Source organism: Serinus canaria, chromosome 3 (assembly GCF_022539315.1).
Source record: "Serinus canaria isolate serCan28SL12 chromosome 3, serCan2020, whole genome shotgun sequence".
In the NCBI taxonomy this organism is placed as follows: Eukaryota; Metazoa; Chordata; class Aves; order Passeriformes; family Fringillidae; genus Serinus; species Serinus canaria.
This window is the reverse complement of record NC_066316.1, coordinates 8,823,775-8,846,888: the sequence shown is the minus strand read 5'-3', so window position 1 is coordinate 8,846,888 and position 23,114 is coordinate 8,823,775. Positions and strand designations below refer to the sequence as shown.

The following is a 23,114-nucleotide window of genomic DNA, read 5'->3' as shown; positions in this document are numbered from 1 at the left end:
CACTTCGTGCCTAAGAGTCGGGGTGGGGTAATGGAAAACCAAAGTCGCCTTACTCACTGACTCCCATTGTGGCTTAAGTCAGCAAGCTGCAAGCACTGAGCTAACTAATCTAGTGTTATCTTGCTTTGCCTTTCTAGCTTTTATTTTCTATAAGGAAGGGTGATTTTCTTTGGCTCATAGCTGTAAAAGTCTGAGCGTAGCATTTACAATACCACCATCTCTTTCTGCTAAAGAGGCAGATGCTGCATTGCTGCATGCTCAGGCTATTATGCTGCATAGCATGCCTGGGATTCTTAATTTTTACATTTTCTCTTCTATTAGAAAGTGGTGAAGGGTGCATTTTTTTTTTATTAGCTGATTATTCAGTATTTGTGTCGCAGTCTGTTTGGATGGAAATCGGTATTCAATTGAAAGAACAAAAATTGCTTTTTTGAATGATTCTTTTATTAGTTAAATAAAACTACCCTAAATGTGCTGGCTATATAAGAGGAATGATTTAAATATATTTTGCACTAAAAGCTGATTTGCAAAACAAAAGGGAAATTTTCTGCCGAGAGCTGGACCGATAGCTTTGGTTTAATGCCTTCTCTGAGACTTCAGAAAAGTCTCATTTGCTCACTCCAGGTTTTAGTAGCTCAGCTGGATGTGAAGTAACTTTCCTGCTTTTTCAACCAGCTCTAAACTTTTCAGTTTTAAATGAACTCATCATGGAGCTAAATTAGTTGAAAAAGCAGAAATAAAAGAAATGGCTTCTCTACACCTGTGTAGGGAGAGAGAGAGCTGATGGAAGTGGTTTAGTACCACCATTGACAAACTCTGGTTGCATGAGCCTGGTTGGAGGTCTCCAGCAGGAAGCAGGTGCATTATGTTGAATAATTAAAGAATGGAAATACATTTGGGCTCAAGATACATTTCAAATTAAGGTATGATTTTATATTCTTTTCAAATGAGATAAAGATAGTAAAATTAAAAATTAATCTAATTAATTATCTTCTTCGAGTCTGGTTTTAAACCACTGTAGCAGTGAGCAGTGAATTTTATTTTTAACCTTTTGAAGACAGTAGGAATTCAATCAAGCTCTCTCCAGAGAGCAGGTCCCAGTAAACATTACTTAAGGGATGCTACAATCAAGTCTTACACCAAGAATTTGGCCTGGTCATTCTGGGATACACTTGCTCTGAAATCTGCTCGCTTGGCAAGATCTCTCAATTAACCTCATTGACAAAACGAAGGGTCAGTCCTCTCTGTTCCCAAGACTTTTCAGCTGATTTGTAAGACTACTTCCCAAACCTTTTATTTTCTGGATTCCTCCCTCTGGTTTTGGCCAGGGTATTAATTACTGACTTGATGTTTCCCTATTTATAAAAATTATTTTGAATAATTTGCTGTTGCCAAAGAGGAGTTTGTGAATACATCAGGCCAACGCTGCTGCATTTCAGGGCAGTACTGCTGTAAATGCAGCTGGCCTGCTTTACTCTGATCCATTACTATTATTGGAAGCATCAGGAAAAGAGTGAAAATTAAGCACACATTGCAGTGTTTTGTTGGGGAAAGCACTGAACACTTCAGGGAGCAGCTGGCTAGGAGCTGGGTTTAGATACATTAATAACATTCCCAGAGGTAGCACCAAGCTCCCAAACGCCTTCTGGGGTTCCTGCTCAAAAGCCAGGACAGGGATCATCCCATTGCCAAGCCAGATTCAAATGCAGATGTCTGGCTCAGAGGGCAGCAAGAATGAGCTCGTAATTTTCTTCCCCACTCAGAACTACTTGTAGTCAAACATATATTATTGAATTTGCCACTTAACAGTGCCTTTTTATCCCTTCAAACAGCTGCGTTGTTTTGGCTGACAGGGACTTTTCCATGCACAGTTTTCCTCCCAGTTTCACACTTTAGCATCTTTCTCAGGCCCTGGCAGATTCTCCTTTGGCGTTTGGCACATCAGTGCTGCACTTGTCAGACAGGTGCTGATCACCTGTCTGAGAGTGCAGGTGCAGATCAGACAGAGCTTTGCCCAGCTCTCAGCAGCAAAAAAACCTCTATATGATCCCCTCAGCTGATGGCTTCCAGGTGTAGCAATCCTGCACCAGGTTCCTCCTGGGACAGCACCTCTCTGAGCTCCAGAAGGCAAATGGGAGCTTCTCTAGAGCACAGTTAAAAGGAGATGGCTGTGTCAGGGGTGCTGTGTCAGGGGTGTACTGCATGCACCAAGTCTCCTTTGAGACGACTCAGCTGAAATGCTTCACTCGTGTGCTCTCACTGAGAGTTCCAGCACTCAGCAGCCAACAGAGGTCAGTGCAAACTAAATAAATGCCTGTCGCTGTGGCTTCCCCCTCTGCACTCAGTCACTGCCCTGGAGAGGAACTGCGGGAACTGAGGCAAGTGCAAGAATCCACTCTTCCTTTCTCCTTTCCTCCCTGCTGGATGTTCCACCCATGACCTGGAAGCAGGTCTGGCCAGTGCTGCACTTCTCTGCATCTTCCTGCTGGTTCCCCAGCACAGACCTCTCAGCAGAGCTGTGCTCTAACTGGCACCTCCGGGAAATCCAAGCCACTTTCTCCCCAAAAGTCTTTTTTCCCTTCCTCTTTCTTTCTCATCCTTTGCTTCACAGCCCCAGGAAAAGCAAGGGGAGCTGCTCAGCCCCTCTGGCTGTACCTGCTGCCTGGATGGCGTTCTCCAGCTCAGCAACATCAAGAAATCCAGAACGGTTCCTGTCTTCCTTGAAGAAGATCTCCTAAAATACAGCACAAAGGCAGATTTCAAGCTCTTGCCCCCATTCCCCTCATTTACTACTACAACCAGTTCTCCTCCCTTAATAAATGTACTGCAGAGAAGTTCAGCAGGTGAGATGGGGTGGCTGTGACAAGGGAGACTCGTTTTCAGAAGGCTCTGACAATGTTACTGAGGAAGAAATTCCACAGCCTGGGGTGGGCAGAAGCCTTTTTGCTTTCCTAACACACCACACCACACTTGAGGTGCTGTCAGTGGGAAGAGCACCCCTGTCTAGATGGGCAAATAGGTGGTCTTAGAGCATCTCAAGAGGAATGGAACAAATTGGAGCCCACCCAAACCTGAGTCTTGAGGAAACCCTCCTGTCCTGCACCAAGGCTGAGGGAGAAGGACCTGACACAGAGAAGCTGCCATGCATGCCCTGAAGAATTTAGGTGGGACCATAAATACCATGTCACTGCTTCCAGTGCCTGTCCTGGAGCAGAAACATTTCTCCCAGACAAGCCTTTATCAGATCCTATACATTTCCACAAGAAACTGCAGAAATGAGGAAATGACATTTTTCAGATGACTCTGTTCAAGAAGTCATTTCAGCTTAGAAAGCTTTTCTAAAAAAAAAAAAAATGCCAGTGGGTGGCACAGACATGAAGATTTCCATCACATTCTGAGCTTAATTGGCCTTCCTACCTTTTCCCTCAATGCTCTCTGTGCTGGAAAAGCCTGGGCTGCTCATTTGGAGCACTTTACACACACCACTGCCTCCCTGGCGTGAGAGGAGGGAACTCTGACCCGCTAAGCAAGCAGCCTCTGCAAGGCTTCTCCCCGCAGCGCTCCGAGAGCACCGAGCATCTGCTCCCCGCTGCTGGAGAGCCCCGGGGCACAGAATCCACAGCATCCACAGCATCCAAAGCATCCCCAGCATCCACAGCCGAGAGAGAGCCACCCCCTCCCCCGCACCCTGTACTTAGCGAGACTTCGCCAGAGGCTCCCGAACTCCTGCAGGGTGAGTCTTCCGTTCGAGTTGAGCTGTGCATTTAGTTAAGGATCGAGCGCTTAATGAGAGCTGAACCTGGCTGGCTGTGTTGCCGAGGATGCTGCCTGCACAGTCCTGAGCACATAAGATGCAGCCTCTTCTGTGGGTCACTTCGTGCTGAGAAAGCCAAGAGTTTTCCTGCTCTCAGTGGTGTGTAAATCCACCTTCTTTGTCACACTGCACAGCTGCTCATGCCTGTGCTCACAAACCACAAAAGGTTTCTATTCACAAGGTGCCTTTAACCACAGGGGAAGCTGTGGTGACATTTAGCTCGGAGCATGGACACCCCTGTGAATGAACGTGGCCCCATGGCCTTGCCTCTGCACAGGATCTGCTCTGCCTGGATCCCCCAGGAGAACAGGCACTGAGGAGCCAAGAGCACGAAGAGATGATCCCAAACCTGCTCCCCTCTATTCCCCACCCAGGAGTCCTGGGCAGACAGGCTGCACCCACCCAGGGCAGGATGGTGAAACCTCCCCGAAAGCAAAACTCATCACCAGTGAAATGCAAGCAGGCAAAGGCTGCTGTCGTGGAACCTGAGTGAAAAAAGCTGATCCTGGCTTTGCAGGCCAGGATAGGTCACACTGTACATGGGTTATCTGCAGGCCAGAGAATTAAAAATCCATCCTGAATTACAGCAGAGCAGAGGCTTTGTCAGCTCTTTGCACGTGCCGTGCATTCACAGCGCCCACTTATCCCAGGACGGGCTTTGCAGAGGAGGAAAAGTCTCTTGCACCGGCTAGATGCTGAAAGCTGGAAAGAGAGAGGGGCTTCTGGTCATTTTAATTCATTCTCTGGCAGTTTCTAAAGGTCTGAAAATGTCTCAAAGCTTTTTCGAGGCACGGAGGAAAAGAGACAATGAGCAAGGAAAGGGGAAGAAACACAGGAGGGAGATGTATGTCTCCATCAAGGAGCCCTCTTGTTCTACAATGGCCAGAAATGTATTTCTTGTGTTGTCTTGTTAACTGTAAAAAGTCTGAGTCATTCAGCTAAATAGGAAAGATGCACTGAAAATACACTCTGGGATGGGCTGTGAGGCCAGTGCCTGGCATTCAGCAGTGTCAGTGTTTCTGCCCCTGACACCAGCACTGCTGGAGTGCCACCCCAGGCAACCACCACAGAACAGCTGAGCTATGCCTAAACTCTGTCCTGCCTCCTTGTCTCAGCTCTGCCTGAGACCCCCACCCAAGGGTGAAGCTTAGCCAAGCCCCAGAGAGGGCAAAATGAGAGCAAAGAATTGGCTGGCAGCAGAAGGCTGATCCTCACCTTGCAGCAGACACAGCAGAGCCAGGACATGCACAGCAAAGTCCTGCATGGACTATGGGACAGTTATTTATGGGGGATTTGGGCTAATATTTACTTGCAGGTTCTCACACTGGGATGCTCAGCTCAGCCATAACTCAAGGCAAGGATGGGCAGCACCAGGGAAGTTTATTGCTTCTGCTGAAAGGATACATCCATCAGAGCTAAAATGCCTCTGCATGAATCAAAGCTGAATCTCCCTCCCAGGCTGGTCATTTCATCTGCAAGGATTGACAAAACAGAAGGAATGAGCAGGAGCAAGGGCTGTGACAGGCATCAGGACACCCCTCTGAGGCAAGGAGGACACCAGGCTGAAGGCTCACACAGCTGAAAAGCCCCAGCTCTGGTCCAGGCTCTCAAACAGCAGCAAGGGCTCTGTGCCAAGCTGAGGGAATCTCAGACACCTCTACCTTCCCCAAGGACAGGTGCCCTGCGTGGGCTTACTCTGCACAGTCCCTGCCCACTTTGGGTGGAAACACTTCCCTCTTGTCATAAGGGAGGTGACAATGACAAGAAAGGCCACCTCTGCTGGTTTAGCAAGTCCTAAGAGCACTTTGAGCCTGGCTGAGCGCATGGCTGAGCTGGCTCCAGCCCCCCAGCTGTGCCCCTCTCATGCTCTGATCCCACAGTGCAGTCAGCCACAACGAGCATTGTTTAAGGACCATCAGGACACCATTAAATCCGTGTCTAATTGACTCTAGTCTAAGGATAGGGAAGCACCAAAAGCATTAGCTGGGCTGCAAAAGCTTTACCTTGCAAGATCACTTCATTGAGGAGCTGTTGCAGCTGCGAGGCATCAATAGTTGAGCCCTGATGCCAAATAAAACACAAAGAGACGTCTGTGAGCATAAAGTTTTCTCCTGTGTCACTTTTGCCCAAACCTTTTTTTTTTTTCTCAGGCACTGTGGCAGCCAAGAACCTCTGTTTATATCCATCAAAGGAGCAGCAGCATCCCCTCTGGAGCATGACCAGGCTCTCCATGCTGCCGGGCCACTCCAGGTCCTTCCCTGCAGCTGCACTTCCATCCCCACGGGGTTTGCCCTGGCACTGTGTGGGTGGGCTGGGAGCACAGGCAGCGCTGCCCATCAGCCAGCCCGGACACCCCCAGGGCAGCCCCGCTCGTTTTCACCTTCACGCATTGATGTAACCATTAACTGCCAGAGGGTCATTGTGCAGAGACTTTTGACAGCGATTTTTTTCCTCTTGACTAAGTCAAGGAGTTCTTTATAACAGTTTATTAAACCATTAAAAGCATCTCCTGTGAACACAGAGCTTGGCTCTGAGAGAGCAGGAATCAATTACTCAAACGCTGACTGATGTCTGGTTTCCAAGTGCTGAGAAGGCAAATGGAAAATGATGCTGATGAGAGGGGGGGGGGAGACTACCCAAGGCTTTCTAATTGCTTTCAGCAAATAAACAAACCAAAGCAAAGAAAAAAAAAAAAAAAAAAAAAAGAGAGTACACATGCAAGCCCATCACCAGCTCAACTATAAATCTCCAATATTCCACTGATATATGGCACTAGGCAATCTATCCCAGCTGAATGTCCCATTTTTCTGGGGGTTTTGGCAGGTCAATCAATACCATTTTCAGGGTATCCACTTGAGGATGGAGCTCCCAAAAAAAAAAAAATCTAAATGGATTTGTATCAACATCATAGATCAGTTTTTCTGCAAGTCCACACGTGGTCTCTTTATTATTTTTTTCCCAACAATAAGTTTTAGAGAGGGTACCTGCTTAGCATGTCTTAGGAAAAGTGCCTTATAGGAGCTGCCCTGGCTCTGTCTTGGTACATCCTGCATTGAAAACAAAGAGCAGACATAAACAATTGAGCTACAAAACAACTGGAGGCAAAAGTCTGAGGATCCAAACAGCACTTTAGAGGGGCAGGGAATGTACAGCACAGGCTGCAGTTTTCACAGCCCCAAAATAAAGTGGGCCAGGAGTGAGCAACTGCTACTGCAGTGAAGGAAGAAGCATATTTCGGGTGTTAGCAGCTGGTACAACCAGGAAGGAGCAGCTCAGGGCTTAAGGAAGATGACAGAACACATCCAGGGTGGAATTAGTGAGTCAATACATGAGTATGGAGATACAAAGCCTGATCCTTATTGGTGGACCTTGGTTGGGAGCACTGCTCAGGGCATGGGAAGATTCATGTGAACCAAGAAAACAGAGCATGAGCTGACTTTTCCTTTCTCTTGTATCTTCTCAATCCCAAGACAAGCTTGGATTATACCTGAGCAATTGCAATTCAGTGGTTAAGTGATTTTTTTCCAACCTCCCAGTGAAAAGACCCACCAGGCACTAAGGGGAATTATCCTTAATGTTATAAAATCTTCAGGAAAAATCGAAGCCCAAGAGCCAATGCCTTCATCTCTGTGTGAGATACTTCATAGCAAAGAAGCCCAAACAGCTGAAGAGGAGCAGAAACTGTGGGTACCACAATTCATCAAAGTCAAAACTCTGGCTAAGGACGACAGCCAGGTAAACTGACAGCTTGTCAGTGGGGAGAGATAAAAAGTCACCATTTACACTGCCCCTCTAATGGGGCCTGATTGTGGGCTGCAGAATGAATCACAAGGAGAGGACTCAGCTTTCTGTTCTCCTTCACACCTCTGGCTTCCAAGATCTGTGTCTTTGAAGGGTGTAAATAGCAGCCTCTCTGCCGCAGGGCTTTGCTGGTGGGACCAGCCCTGGCAAGGTGCACAGCTCACAGCAAGAAGTCAAAAACCCCACGGTGGCTGGGCTGGAGAGGACAAAATGGGGTTGAGCTAGAGATGCAGCCAGTTTCAAAGTGTGCTTTGCTTTCTGTCTCTGAAGATATCCTGATGAAAAGCAGCTGAAATCTGATTTGAGTCTCATCCCTATGGGCTCCTGTGCTTCTCAGGGTACAAGCACTTAAACTGAATCATTCCCATGGGGAAGGCATGTCCAATCCCACTCTCCAGTTTCCCTCTCTCTCCCCCACAGATGTACACCCATTTTACACACTGGAAGAAATTAGAATATTTTAAGCATTCTCTCCTCTGCTATATTTGGTTTGTCAAAGTGTTAAATAGGGTGAGGTGAAAAGAACAGCTGGACAGACTGACAAAGGGACTGTATAACACCTGTTTCCTCAAAAAGCAGGCTCTGAAACAGACAGGTGAGAAGAGGAAGGGCTTTGTTGTCCCTCCCATCTCTCCAGAGAGGTGTCCTGCCCTCCCAGCAAGGCTGCAGGGTGCCAGAGGAGAGCAATGGGACAGTAGTGGGTGAAAAGAGCAGATGAGGAGGAGCCAGTGGAGGTGACCAAATGATCACCACCAGGACCTACACCAGTTTTCACACTCTTACCATCGGCAGCCCTGGGCTGGTCAGGGAGCTTGAGTTCCTAGAAAAGAGTTCCAAGAATCAAACAGGGAGAAAAGAGCCCTTTCCAGAGTGCTGATTTGCAGCTGTGGAGGAAGGCAGGCACCACCAGCAGCTGCAGTCCTCAGCCAGCCCCCAGCCCCACAGGATGCTCAGCACCCATGGCCCAGCCTGGCCCAGTGCAGACAAGGCTGCTGCACCACTCCTGGGTCTCTGTGCTGACAGGTCTGAGCCTCCAGCTGCTCAGAGCTGCCCTCCCCAAGCCAGCTCTGCTGGCACCAGCAGCAAAGAAAGGTTGTTTGTCTCACCCTGAGCATGCCAGGACTGACTTCACCACACAGAACACAGGGCTGCCCTGCCTTGAGCCACAGAAATTTTTCACCTCTTTTCTCTTTGCTCAGCTTAACAGTCAGGAATAAAAACAGCATCTGGGCTGTTAAAAGGCACCATCTAAAAAGCCTGCAGACTGCCTGAAACTGGTCACCATTTCCAAGCCATCACATTCAGTACTTGAGTTTTGCTTTCAGCAGAGAAATTAGACAAGCCAGGTTCTATTTTTATAACACCTGTACAGGTAAGTGCTGCAAAGAGCCACTGGAAGGTCATCTCCACACTCAGGAAGGTCTGTGAGGGTCAGAGGCTCTCCTGGAAATCTCACTTCCAGGGCTGAGCTGTCCCATACATGACTCACTCTGCTGAGGCAGTCCAGCCCACAGCACAGACTCCTTGTGTTTGCTTCCATAACTCAGGAGCTGCCTCAGTTGGTTCTGGGCTATTCTTTCCAGGGGCCAAAGCCTGGAAAGCAATCTCATGATTAAGATATGGGCCAGTGAGGTCAGAGCTGTAACCACATCCTCTCTGAAGCTGGCTGAGGGAAGGCACTGCTCAGTGATGCCTGCAGGTCATTAGGTGAGGCTGAATGCTGGGACTCACAGCTTGCTCACCTGGAGCAAACCACGCCCAGATATAACACAATGCCACATTCACATGGTAATGAGTGTGTGTGTGTGGCAATAGCTGCCCTTGCATGACCTCAGACACCATTTTTCCACTAAAGGCTGCTCTCATGCCCACAGGGAGCCCTGCCTGTCTGTGAGGTGGCTGAGTGAAAGGATCAAGGCTTTTCCCTGCTCTTGGCTTCTCCAGGTGCTACTCCAAGAATGGGACCTGATCCATCTGGCATCCAGCCAGCAGAACATAGGAAACTACTGAACAGCTGCTAATAATTAGGGGAAACAAGCTCCCCATCCTCCTTTCAGCAAAGAGAAATGTCCCCACAATCAGGGGTAGAGGACATTACTGCTCTCTCTGTAGCAAAGCTGAGACCCTTTTCGGGGTGGCTGCAGACGAGCTCCTGCCCTGCTCTGCCACCCTTGGCCACCCTTGTGCAGCTGAGTGCACACCTGATCCCACCCAACAGCTGCTCTGCCTCCTCCGTGCCTTCCCCACCCTCCTAGGACACACCAAAAGCAAATTGCCACAGCAGTTGTCTTGGCAGCAAATAGTTGATTCCTGGCACACCGTGGGTCTGAGGCCTTTAAGGAGTGTGTATCATCTTACTCATGGTAGTCTTGGTTCTTGATGAAAATTCGTAGGAGAAATTGGAATTCCTGGTCCTCTGCTGCAGCAGGAACCACGGCGTAGGTGCCTGGGCTCAGGATCAAGTAGCTGGTCACATCTCGAGTCTGGAGAAAGGTTTGCTTCAGAACCCTGGAATTCTCCTGAAGGAAAAATACAGCTGGCTGTCTTCCTGTTAGGAGCCAGAGAGAATCAGGCAGCATACTCCCAGCAGCCTGCCATCCCCACACCTCTCAATACACACTGCATCTATCACACCTCCACCTTCCCCGTGGCCTGAAAAGCCCAGCCAGGGGACAGGCTTTCCTCAAGGACACATCAAAGTTGGTCAGAGGTGGAGAAACTAAAAGAAACAGAAGCCAAAATGAGCTTAAGGAGATTTGAGGGGAACTTCAATTAACATTAAGCGGAGTTCACAAAGGAATCAAGGATGATGCCATTACTAAAAAAATTCCCTGAGATCTTCTGTGACTCAAAGAGGTCAGAGAGCCCTCTAAGCATGACACCCAGATGACAATGCTTCAAGAATCCCAATCCAAACTAGCAAGTGTCACACAAAAACTGAGTATTCTAATCTTTCATCTGTTATTCCAGTGTTTTTTTGCTGAGATGAAACAAATATAATGCAACAGCTATTACTATGATGACATGTAAAGATAGCATAATAAAAAACCCTTCCTTAACATATTCCCCAAAATATATCAGCGTGTATAAATTCCATTTAGAATGGTTATACAGCGTGGCAGAGTTATTTATGAGCCATGCCTTTGGGAGACAATAACATAAAACTGCTATTTTGGAAGGAAAAAAAAAAAGGAGGATGACTAGTGTTACAGAGGGCTGGGAGGTACACAGACTGCCAAGTATCATGGGTCAGATCTTGAGCAGATAGAAATGGGCAGTGCTGCAAAGAAATAAATGGTGCAATACTTTTTTCCTCCCACTTTTGAGCCTTATTCCACATTCCTTCTGGTAAAAAGCAGAAGCAGATTAATATCTCAATGGAATCAAAACTGGTGTGAGATAAGAATCAGCCTCTGTACATTTCTCAGCTCTATCACACAACATTAAACTTCCCTCACAGCCATGTATTAGTGTTCCACGTCTGTATTTAATCAAAGGCTTCCTAGAGCTATCTGATATGTCCATTCTGCTTTGCATCCTTGCCTGCACTGCATCCTCCTCTCATCCTGCCAAGGGATAATGCTGCTTTTACTTCACAGCAATAATTTGGTGCATCTCAAAAGGTACCAAACAACAGATGTGTGGCATTCTCTGAAAAATCCCTTTGCCCAGAATTTTTCTCCTGGGAAGCTGAGAAGCCTCAGAGAAAAGGAAAACAATTCTTATCTCATTTGCTTCTCCTGTGTTGTGCTCACATGTGGAATGTGTTTGGAGATTGTTTACCCACAGGTGATTGTTCCATTGGATTCTGCTGTGAGTTGTTTGGACTCTTTGGCCAATTGGGGCCAAGCTGTGTTGGGGCTCTGAAGAGTCACGAGTTTTCATTATTATCTCTTTAGCATTCAGTATCTTTTCTGTATTCTTTAATATAATATAGTTTCACAAAGTAATAAATCAGCCTTCTGAGAACATGGAACCAGATGTATCATTCCTACCTTCATCAGGGCATTCCCTGCAAATACAGTATGGATGATGTTGCCAATGAATCACAGCAGAGAAAGAGATATGGGAGGAAGAGTCAAGCCACATGAACCTTGCCAACTGCACTCTCCTTGTGCAAAGAAACCCCTTGTAAACTTTTACCCAAAGGTGTTCTGACTGCTCTCAGGAACTGAGGCTGAACACTGGGAAATAAACTCAGGGAATGGCACTCACACCCAGCCTGGTTTCAGCTCCTGGGCTTGGCTTTTGCTGCTTCCAGGACAGGAGACCACGCTGGCTGTGAGGAGCTGGTAGGGCAGCTCTCATATTAAAATACTGAGTGTGTGTCCATGAGGGAATGTTTTCTGCATAATCCTCTGTATGAATGTGCACCAATATCATTATATTGATACAAGCTATGGTGTGCTGTATTTTGTGAGACCCCCGACGAAGGGAGGAATGATGAATCTGACTCCTTGTTTTTAGAAGGCTAATTTATTATTTTATGATCTATATTATAGTAAAGAATGCTATACTAAAACTACACTAACTATACTAAAACATAGAGAAAGGACAGAGACAGAAGGCTAAAAGATAATAATGAAAACTCGTGAATCCTTCCAGAGTCCTGACACAGCTTGATGGTGATTGGTCATTAAGTCAAAACAATTCACATGAAACAATTCACCTGTTGGATAAACAATCTCCAACCACATTCCAAAGCAGCAAAACACAGGAGAAGCAAATGAGATAAGAATTGTTTTCCTTTTCCTCTGAGGCCTCTCAGCTTCCCAGGAGAAGAATCCTGGGCAAAGGGATTTTCCAGAAAATAGGAGGGTGACGATGGTGTGGCAGACCAGCCTCACTGCTCCCTCGCCCTTGCTGCCCAGGTGCTCCACAGTAATCCTGGTGCCTCCAGGAATGCTCTGTTCTGGCCCTGCCCTCCAGCTCCTGTGCAGGAGGTCACTCATAAGGCCAGAAACCCAAGTGACCTGAGCCCAAAGGGAGCCTGAGGTGAGCTATGGGCTGGCAGCCCACAGAGGCCATGGCATCTAGGCTTGGCAAACTCACTGAGGTTCATCCATCCTTGATCCACCTCATACCAGGAGAGAGAAAACACACCTGAGCATCAGCTGGAGGGGGAGAAAAATTTTAAATATAAAGCAAGAACGGAGAAAATCCATCTCCTAGTCTGCTTCCTGATTAAATAATCCCTGTTTTGAGGGAATCAAGACCTATATCATCATCTCCCAGAGAAGGTCACTGCTGTTAAAATGGGTAACTGATCAAGGTGCCTGTGCATGGTGCAAGAACACACAGAGACCTCCATGTCTGGTGACATTTGGGGATGCTGGAAGGGGCAATTCCCCCTTCACCAGGAGCAGCAGCTCTTTCTGAGTGGCACAGCTGGCCCAATGGAGTGCTGCAAGGCTTGATACCTGCACAGGACAGAGGATATCCTCCCACAGGGATAGTGAGCTCCACTTGCTGGAGGGATGCCCTTTTAATGACATCTTTTATTTCTCAGACACCCTTTTTTTTTATGAGCTACAAAGCCATGCTCTTCCTTTATGAGGAGCTGTTAAACTTATGGCATCAATTATTTAAAGTCTGAGACTAGGGCAAACCTCTCCAGTAATGAGGAGAATGAGGAGAAATTAGGGTTATAGCAATCCCTGCTTCCTTTTTAGGCTTTGGGTTTGGAACAATAGCCTCCCACAGTCATCAGCCAACAAGAGCAATACTTTGGGGAGGGTTAGCATCCATCCACACTAGCACTGTGCTTTCAGTAAGACTGGTAATGCTCTGAGAACCTTGAAAAGGCTTGAAAGGAGCTTGAAAAGGCACCTCTCTGGACAGGCACCAAGAAAAAAGCCCAGAGAAATTGCAGTGGAGGTCCCAGGTGTCTGAGTGGATTTCCTCTACACTGGTCTCAGGCAAAGGCTCTCATGTGTTTTGTAAATGTTTCTACACAGCTTTTCAGATAGAAAACAGGAGGATGAGAAAGCCAAGCCCACTTTGGGGAGCAAGAGACAATCTGCTTCCCTGCCACACCTGGGGTGCTGCTCGAGGGCTGTCACACCTTGTGCCCAGCCAGCAGGGCATGCCACCAGTGCTGCTGCTACAGAGGATATTGCTCTGGCACATCTGCTAACCCAGGCACTCCCTCAGTTTCCCAGGGTTATTCTGGGATGCTACAGAACTAAAAGTGCCACCTTTTCCTTAAGACATGAATAAAAGAAACGAAGCCAGCTTAACTCTGCTCTTACCCCCAGTTTCTACAATAGGAGGCACCCAGAAATTCACACCACATGCTGAGTTTTTACCAGGCCAAAAGGCAATTCAGTCTTGCATTCCCAGACACAGGTGAAATAAACCCCACAGAGAACAGCAGTGCCCACATGATACCTGGCTGTGCTTACCGTGGTGATGAAAAAGCCAATCCTCAGTTTTTTTTCCTCCTGCACAGTGTGTTTCTGCATGAGTGAAATTGCTACATTGCAGGTTTTTGGGTTGTGATCCAGCACTTTGAAAAAGTACTGAGGGTTTGTTGAAGCTGCACCTGCTGAGAGAGTGTGAAGAGGTTAGCAGTAGGCTCAGAGGTGTTCCAGCAGCAGCCTTACAGTTGTGTAAGATCCTGCTTGAGGTGACCCAGAGGAGCAGGCAGTCACTGCTCCAAGATCCTTTCCCTACAACAGAGCACTGTGGTCTCCACACTAGCACTAGAAGTTGAGGCATCTGGAGGTAAAATAATTGCACATTTATCATTTTAGAGATCTCTGGCAAAGTCATGGAAGTCATGTGGATTTCTCAACCCCCCCTACATCTGCTCCACCTCCATGGCAGGCTGGCACACTTCCCCAGCAGCAGAAAAGCAGTGCCTCTTAATCAGGCACCTGACCCAGAGGCTGAGCTGAAGAGGACTGTGGCTTTGAGGTGATAAACACATAGAAAAGGACAAAATGGTGCAAAGCCATCCTCTTCTTCCCTGCTGCCAATGTTTGTGATGGACAGCCAGGATGTGGAGCACCAGAGGGAAACAGCTGCTTCTTGGCCAAGGCTTTGGTTAACAGGAAGCATTCCTGGATAAAAAAAAAAAAAAGAGCAATGAACTGCCCCAAGTGGGAAAAAAGGACTGAGATGGCAGCAGAGTAGAATTTAAGCCAGATCCCTGTGTTGGGTGGCCTTGAAAGTTGTAAATTTGAATGACCGTACTTGGACAGGGCCTTTACTTGAGGGCTGTTGGGAAACACAGCTCCAAGGAAAATGGCATTGCCTGCACACTCTCAGTTCAGGACCCTCTCTGGAGCTTGGCACCCCCATCTTTCCATTGTGTAGCCCCTTGCCTACAGGAGCCCCTGCAGTCATTGCCTAGTCCCAGGGACTGTGGTGGGCAGAGCACAGGCATTGCTTTGTTCTCACACCTTGGGAGCTGGGCATCAGGTCAGGAGCAGGAGCCTGAAATCTGTCAGCCAAAACCTGGTTGCTGCTAAGTCAAGGATTGTCATTTGAGAAAAAAAAGAAGCCTCTTCACTGACCAGATACTACCATCCTAGATTAAAAACACAAAGCCCAAACACTGATCCAGCTGAAAAAAAGAGTGAGATGAGATAAGATAAAAATGTAAAAATACACTGCTATTGATTGGAGCTCACAATGCCAGAAGAGTTCTTGCACAGGCAGTAAAACCACTGGTCTTATCAGCCCAAAAAGACCTTTATACCTTAAAAAACAGAGCTTTGTAGCACAATATTTTAATTCCATTTCAATTTGATTTCAGAATACTTTTTGCTCTGTAAAATCAACAGCATATTCGGCAGAGCAGACTTTCTGATGAGGTGCCCAGCAACCCCTTCTGCAACTGGCTGAAGGAAGATATACAAGCTCATTTTGTCTTAAGGGTTCCTAAATCACAAGTCTCCCGTTTTAACTCAGCAGCCAGCGCTGTTGCTTTGTTTCTGCCCGTTTAGCTGATAAGTGCTGTAATGGGAAAAGGCAGGCATTAACACCTGGCAGTCAATACTCCTGCAATTCGGTGCTCAGAGTGAGCGTTTCCCATCAGCCGGGAGGAGGAGACCAGCAGCGAGTGCGGGGAGCATCCCTTACCCTGGGAATAGCGGCTCCTCCTGCTGGGAAGGCCCGGGCTCCACAGGTTGGTGTAGCTGCTCAGAGACCACGCTGTTGAGCCCTGCTCATCTCCAAAGTCCAGGAATGTTGGGGTGTTGTTGCATATATACAGCCATGAAAACTGCTCCTGGAAGTCCTTACAGGACATCCTGCAGAGAAAGAGAGGAATCTCATCGTTGAGTTTAGGACAGAAGAACGTTGCCAAGAGGTCAGGGAGGGAATCCTGCCCCTCTGCTCAGCCCTGGTGAGGCACATCTGAGAGCTGTGCCCGGTTCTGGGCTCCTCAGTACAAGAGAGACATGGAGCTGTGGAGGGTACAAAGAAGATCAAGGGCTGGAGCATCCCTTACAAGGAAAGGCACAGGGAGCTGGGCCTCTTCAGCCTCGAGAGGGAACCTCATCAATGTCACTATTGTCAGAAGGGAGAGTGTCAGAGGTGGGACCAGGCCCTGCTCAGTGATGCCAAGCAATAGGCACAAGAGGGAATGGGCAGAAACTGAGGTACAGGGAGTTCCACCCAAATATGAGGACGAATTTCTTTACTGTGCAAATGACCACACACACTGGTACATGTTGCCCAGAGAGGGTGTGGAGTCTCCCTCACTGGAGCATTCCACAGCCATCTTATCACATTCCTGTGCCATGTGCTCTGGGATGTCCCTGCCTGGGCAGGAGGCTGGGCCAGATGACCCACTGGTGGTGCCTGACCCACTCTGTGCTTCTGTGAACACACCAGTCAGGCATCCACATCACCCCATGTCTTTAAAAAGGGAGATGGCTGAGAGCACTGCAGGCACCTGCAGCTCTGCTGGCTGCTACCTTGCAGAAGAGCTCAGCTCCCAATGCATTTTGGGCTGCCCTGACTGCCCCAAGTGCCCCAGGGTGACCCACAGGGCACATTCAGGGATATCTGGCTGCAGCCCTGCCATCTCCAGCACACCTCTGCCACTGTCCCTTGCCCTTGCACCTCCACAGTGCTCTGTCCCACACTCATGCTCCACTCAAGCCTCACGTGTGTGTTTCAGACCCACCTGCTGCTGCCCTGCTTTCCTCAGAGCCCCACAGGGCAGGTGTGCACTTTCTGAATAATCAGTTTTTCTAAGGGACAGCCCATGCATGGCTGAGCTGTGTCTGGGAGCAATCAGAGGCAGTGAAAAACCACAAGCACCTGCAGAGCAGTCAAGTGCACAAGCTCAGTGACCTGCTTAGCCAGCTGTCCCCTTCAAGCATCTGTCAGTCCAAGGTTCAAACCACACACTTTATGAGGAGAGGTGGTGTGACAAAATGACTGGGTCTCAGAGGGCTGGATTTTTACTTCTCTCACTTTTCTTTTTTTTCCCACCAGCCTGTCACTTAATCTTGGCCAACTCCATTTTTTCAGGTCTTGTTTCCTCTAACACCACAGGGTGGGGACAATCTCCAATTTGCTGTTTGCACACACCTAACACAGGGTGCCTTGAGCCACCACCAAGAACAGAGAGCTGCCAAAATGACTTTTTCCATAATGAAGGCAAATAGAAAACCCTGTAGACAAAGGATCAATAGGGAAATACCAGAATTCTCCATCATCCTTATTTCTGAGGAGGGCTTCTCTGTAGTCAGGCTCAACACGGTCCCAGTGAGGAGAGCTGCAAAAAAGAACAAATCAACAAGATGTGAGCACAGTTTTTCATCTTTGACCTGTTCCTCTAACCAGCCTGTCAGGCCATGGGGGATCAGAAGGGGTGAACAAACTGTGCATTGGAAACAGGACCAACAAATGGAACCCTGTGCCTCTGCTGTGCCTGAGCTGCCCAGCCTGGGGTGGGGAATCCTCCCTGCTGTCCTGGTCACCTGTCCCCAGGCTGGAGAGGTGAGTGAGGCACCAAGCCACAGCACCCTGAAGCACTGATATTCCACTGACACGTAGAGAGCACATTACCCAGTCAAAGGTGGTGTTTCCAAGCAGCATGTTTATAATTAAGTGATAATTGTACTTTCTGGGGAGTTTAAGACAAATAAACAGCATGTGAATCAATAATCTATTGATCTGTGCAGCTTACCTGTGAACGTGCTGCTGACATTTCAATTACCCTTAGGATTGCAGTCCACCCTTCCAAAGGGATGGGAGGATGCTGCCTGAGCAGGGAGATGTTATGCCAGCCTCAGACAGGTCCACACAACCCACCAACCCTTCCAGATGCAGCACTCCAGCCTGGCTTTTCTCAGCAGAGTGCTTGTGTGTGGTCCTAGCAACAGGGAGGGGTGGGACGCTATTAAATAAGCTAAGAGGGGCACAAGAACATCTCTCTAATCGTGGAAAACCTGATGCAATTCCAAAAGGAAAACTAAGAGCTATTTGTTTACAAAACACTGCTGCAGTCTATATCATTCCTTTCTTTAGGAAAGAGATGTTAGATTATCCACACAGGCAGCAAAGTGGTCCTTGCATCCCCAAAGCTGCATGAAGGATCCAAAAGATTAGTTCAAGCCATTCCCTGGCACTTTGCCTCTGGAATAACCAAGGACCCTTTCTGTCCCTCTGTGTTCAATGCTGCCCTGCTCCATGGACTTGACTAACCATCCTCTTCCCAGAGTCAGACTCATGGGAGCAGGAGAAAGAGGAGGAAGGTGGATGTGTGATTTCTGCAGGAGGGTTCAATAGAAGCAGGCAGCCAGCACCTAAGGATGTGGTCAGAGCTTTCTCCAGGAAACAAGAGCTCTTCCATCCATGGCTTCTGTAGAATCATGCACTGGGTAAAATGCACACACACAGACAAGAAGGGACACCTGAGCCTAGCAGGGCTGCATTGGTTTTCCCTGGATTGGATTTCTGCAGGCAGTTGCTATGCAGATGGAAAGAATGCTCACAATTAACTGATTTGGAAATATCTGCTTTGTTAAAATGGGTGCAGGGCAGAGGTTCTTATAAAAGATTGAGTCACTATGACATGAAAGCTTTAGGACCCTACTTATCACTCCAGGGCCCCTTCCACTCCCCATGGCCCCAGGGATTCCAGATCCGGATGATGTGTTTCCAGCCCTTCTTGTAGGGGATCTGTAAAGAGGGAAGAAAAACAAACTCAGTCACAGCTTTTCAAATTCAGTGAAGAGAAGGGTAATAAAATAGAACTTTCTCTACACTTTAGAGACCAGATTTAACCTCTGATCTCCTTTTTCCAGCAGTGGAAAATCAGTGCCTTCTCCTACACTGCAAAGGAAATCGCTGGTGCGAGAGAAAACCGCGCCCATTTTGCTTTCCCGAGGATAGGGAAGAGCTGACACAGGGAGAGGCAGCAGCATTCCCGTCACACTGCATGAATTCAACAGCCTTGGGAAATTCCAGAGCCTAATTCTGCACATCTGATGCTGTGAGTCAGCAAAGGCAGAGACTTTGAGGAATGAGGTCACCAGACTGCCTGGAGTGAAAGCCGACAGCCAGCACGGAGGGCTGGTGATGACCAGAATCCGTGGGGCTGCACCTACAGTGCTGTGGTTTGCTGGGGGTCCTGGTGCTTCCCCCCTTTTGCTGCCACTGATTTAAGTCAGAAGCAATTAACTTTTGCCAGTGAGGCCAAAATGGTGGAAGTGGAAAGGAGAAGCAAGCCTTTGTTTTCTGGCTCTCCTTACGCACACAGTGTTGGAAACAATGGCATGGCAATCTCTTCCCAGGCAGAGGCTCTAACCATTCCCCCTCAGCACAACCCTCTGGATGTCTTGGCACTTCATTAAGTGGGGCAAAGACTGTTTCTCCTCTCTCACACACCAGGAGCAGCCTGCTTCTCCTCTGGCAGAACTGGGCACCTTCTGCCCCTGCCCTGCAAAGAGACAGCTGGGACCTTCTCTGGAGCTTGGCAACCCCCCTCTTTGCATTTTGTAGCCAAAGAACAGCATGCTGGCTGTGATGGCAGCACCAAGCATGCCATGGCACTGAGAAAACCAACAGAGAGAGGGGGATAAGGGAGAAAGTAGCTTAGGGAAGGCAACATTCCCTTTCCAAGGTACTTTAGGTTCCAAGATTCAAAGGTTTTGCAGCTATCTTGCTTGACAGCACAGCTATTGTTTGGTTTCTCTCTTCACTGTTAACTCTCCCTGTGTGCACTACAGCTTACTGGGCTAAGCCATGTTCTGACTTCTGGCTGTAAAAAATCCTTAATTTCTTTTGATCCATGTGATAAATTGGTTCTCAGATCATCAATATTAATATTCAGCCAGGAGCAGTTCTGCATGAGTACAGCAGCTATAAAAGATGGAGAAACACTGTTCTTGAACCAGCGATTTACTTTTCACACTGTGATTTTTGGCAGCCTGTGATTGAGCTGAACAAATGTAGATTTGCATCATATGACAAATCCCACAATTTCAGCCAGTGCTGCTACTTGCATCTGAAACACAAAAGCACATTTTTAAAGAGTCAGCACGGAACAAAAATCTCCAGAGGTGTTGTATTCGACACTCTGGCATTGTATTGTATTTGGGACACACTGCTGAAGTGTCCCAAGACAAAAGTAAATTTCAGTTGCATTTCCCATTAGAAAACAACATAGATTCAGGTATCCTCCCTCCTTTTTTGCTGCCAGAGTCCTTCCATCTCTTGGACTTTGAGCTATGTGCTTTCAGCAATGCCCCCTGAGTGTGGAGCTGATTCACATCGCTCTGACTGGACCAGCAGCACCACTGCCCTGTGGTGGACCATCAGTACAAGATCTGCAGGCAGGAACAAGTCCCTGGCCTTACCTTCACAGCTCCTGTGACGGTGTAGGCATGGCCCTGCACAATCCCATTCCTCAGCTCTATGTTCCTGCTTGACTGCAGAAGGGAGAAAGCACAGCTTTTAGCTCCTGCCACACCACACAGACACAGGCACCAGCTCCCAGAAGTGCCATTTGCACTAAGCAAAGCCTGGGGCTCTGACCACAGCAGCTCCTCAGAGATACTCCACAGGAATGTGGCTGTTCCCACTGCAGCCACAAGCAAGCCAGGAAATTTAACAAAGCTACAGACCTGCACTTCTTTGCAAGTCCCTCCACGGTGCAGAGCTGCTGCAGCTGCAGAGTGACCTGGACTGGGTGACTGGCACTCAGACTGGGGGACTGCAGAATGCCCCTGCCCCTCCCAGCCAGGCTGACCTGGGCTGAGAGAGGAGTCCTTGCCTTGCCTGTCCTGAGGAAGCAGGCACCACAGGAGCAGTGTCACACACCTCACAGTCACATGTCACACATGCTGCAGGGGAAGCCTTGGAGGCATTTTATCAAACGTGCTTGCTGAATATCACAAAGCCTTTTGCAACTGCCCAGCATTGATGCCAGTGAGTCTGCAAGCCACAATGAGAGAACTGCATCCTTTCACAGAAGAGAGAGAGGTGTGTTTTGGCCTTGCCAGAGCTGATCTCAAAGTTAGGAGGCTGAAATCAGGCCTGCTGGAGGAGGACACCACTGTACTGCAGTGGAATTAGCCAGGAGAGAAGCTACAGCCCCCTCTGGGACAGAGCAATCCATCTACACCTGCCCAGATGCCTTTACAGTCCTTACCAAACAATCTTATCTACTTTCTGCTGCCAAGATCCCTTGGGGCACCCATAAACTGTAACTGTTTTACAGAGGGATGATGGGTTTCCTTTTCCCCTGCAAAGAGCAGCCTTTGTGCCAGGCCAGGGAGCCAAGAGAGGCTGTGACCAGCCCTGGGACTCACCTGGCCTGAGGTGCTGCAGCCCATGAGACACCGAGAGGTGTCAGCTGCTCTCAGGATCTCCTCCAGATCTGGAGGTGGGTTCTTCAGTGAAAACTGCACCTGGACTCCACCTGTGAGGTCTACCAAAGCATCTGAGAGGTAGCCTCCATTCAAGTTCTGGTAGGAGCCCTGCAGCCTATGGAAAAAATTTCAAATACATTAAAAAAAAAAAAAAAAAGGGGAAAAAAAGAGAGAGAAGTTAATTAGTGCTTCCACTGTTTTCATAAACAATACACAGTGCTTGCTTTAAAAATGACTGTGTGCATTGAGGTGGTGAGCACAGGGGAGCCCAGGGTGTGCAGACATTTGGCCAGGTAATGAAAGGAAACGTGATTGAAATGCTTGGCCAGGCACAAGACGTGCCCTGTGGAAGGAAGGAGACAAAGGGGAGCTTTTTCTGTGCCTTCATCCCCATCTGAGGCAGCTGTCCAGAGCCATTCACAGACAGTGGAAAAGAATAAGGTGCATCTCAGGCCAACACAGGCATTTTTGGGAGATGAGCTGCATCTCATCTTGAAGCATCCAGTTTCTTTTTCCTGAGCAGGAAGGGAGCCAAGGATGACTAGCTCAAATGGATGTTTCAGGTCAAATGGAGCTGAACTGTTAGTTTCTACATCCTACTTATACAGGACTCTTCACAAAAATGGCCAGTGTTCCTTTTGCAAATGAGAAAAAGGGAAAGAGAGGTGAAGGCATTTACCCATGCTTCCAGGGCAAGGCAGAAATGAGTTCTCAGCACTGTTCCCAGTTCACTCTGCTAGAGCACAATAATAGGATAATAATTTAATATTGCCAGCACAGTCCTTGTTGTTTTTATCGTGTGGTTTTTATTGAGACAGCAAATAAGCTGGAACATGCTGTACTTAGAGCAGGTAGAGCATGCTGTTAAACCCCACCATACACACTGTATTTAATGAATGTAATCAAATGAAGTCTGCAGCTAATTGTATTTTGAAGAGTTGTCCTTGTCCTACACTGATGAAAAGAATTTGTCTTGGGCGTTGGGGAATAACTTCCTCCAATGGGAATCTCATAAACAGCATTGCTTGCAACTTTAATTTAATAGAGGTTTGGTATGCATTGTAATTAAAATCTTATGCAGCAAATTGATACTGAATCCTGAGTCAACTTTTCTGAGATATCTCAGGGCAAAATGCATTCTCTTCCTGAGTCGCTCTCATGCTGCTTTAACATTTGCTTTTTCCTGACCAGATCTGCCAAAATTATTATCTCTTTTCCTCATCTCCTCTTCACTGCAGTGCAAACGCTACACCAGCCTCAGGTACCAAGTTCCAGCCCTTCATACCACCCCTAGCACAGGAGTTTTTCAGCATTTTTAACAATGAGAAATGGGCACACAATCTGATCCCTTCTCTCTCCAGAGGATTTTAAAAAATTGTTATCTCTTTATTAGGCATTATTTACCCTGTATCCTCTGGGGACCTCAGCTTAGAGCCAGAGCTCTCTGTGCAGTGAGAGCTGATCAGAGAGTCCTAGGAGTGTGTGTGTGTTGTGCCTGGGTCTGTTCTTCAGTCATGCTTCCTCTCATTGCCTGCTCCAAATCCCCACATGCCCTCTAATGAGGGACTCTAAACACAGGTAATCCGTGCTTGGACTCTGCAGTCTTACACAGAGGACAACACAGAAAGGAAAACAGAGACAAAGAAGTTTCCCTGAAACCA

General features: G+C 47.8%; 1 protein-coding gene across 1 annotated transcript in view; it reads right to left on the bottom strand.

Moving 5' to 3' along the window:
* CAPN13 (calpain 13) overlaps positions 1 to 23,114 on the bottom strand; it is a 49,715-nt gene that overhangs the window by 8,207 nt on the left and 18,394 nt on the right. The window contains exons 6-18 of the mRNA XM_050972412.1: positions 21,394 to 21,568; positions 20,440 to 20,511; positions 18,675 to 18,760; positions 17,277 to 17,351; positions 15,704 to 15,873; positions 14,020 to 14,159; positions 9,974 to 10,134; positions 8,399 to 8,435; positions 6,799 to 6,861; positions 5,818 to 5,875; positions 5,219 to 5,286; positions 3,688 to 3,756; positions 2,656 to 2,734 (exon numbers count right to left, since the gene is read on the bottom strand). Coding sequence (XP_050828369.1) covers positions 2,656 to 2,734; positions 3,688 to 3,756; positions 5,219 to 5,286; positions 5,818 to 5,875; positions 6,799 to 6,861; positions 8,399 to 8,435; positions 9,974 to 10,134; positions 14,020 to 14,159; positions 15,704 to 15,873; positions 17,277 to 17,351; positions 18,675 to 18,760; positions 20,440 to 20,511; positions 21,394 to 21,568 — 1,253 coding nt within the window. The remainder of the gene's footprint in view (positions 1 to 2,655; positions 2,735 to 3,687; positions 3,757 to 5,218; positions 5,287 to 5,817; positions 5,876 to 6,798; positions 6,862 to 8,398; positions 8,436 to 9,973; positions 10,135 to 14,019; positions 14,160 to 15,703; positions 15,874 to 17,276; positions 17,352 to 18,674; positions 18,761 to 20,439; positions 20,512 to 21,393; positions 21,569 to 23,114) is intronic.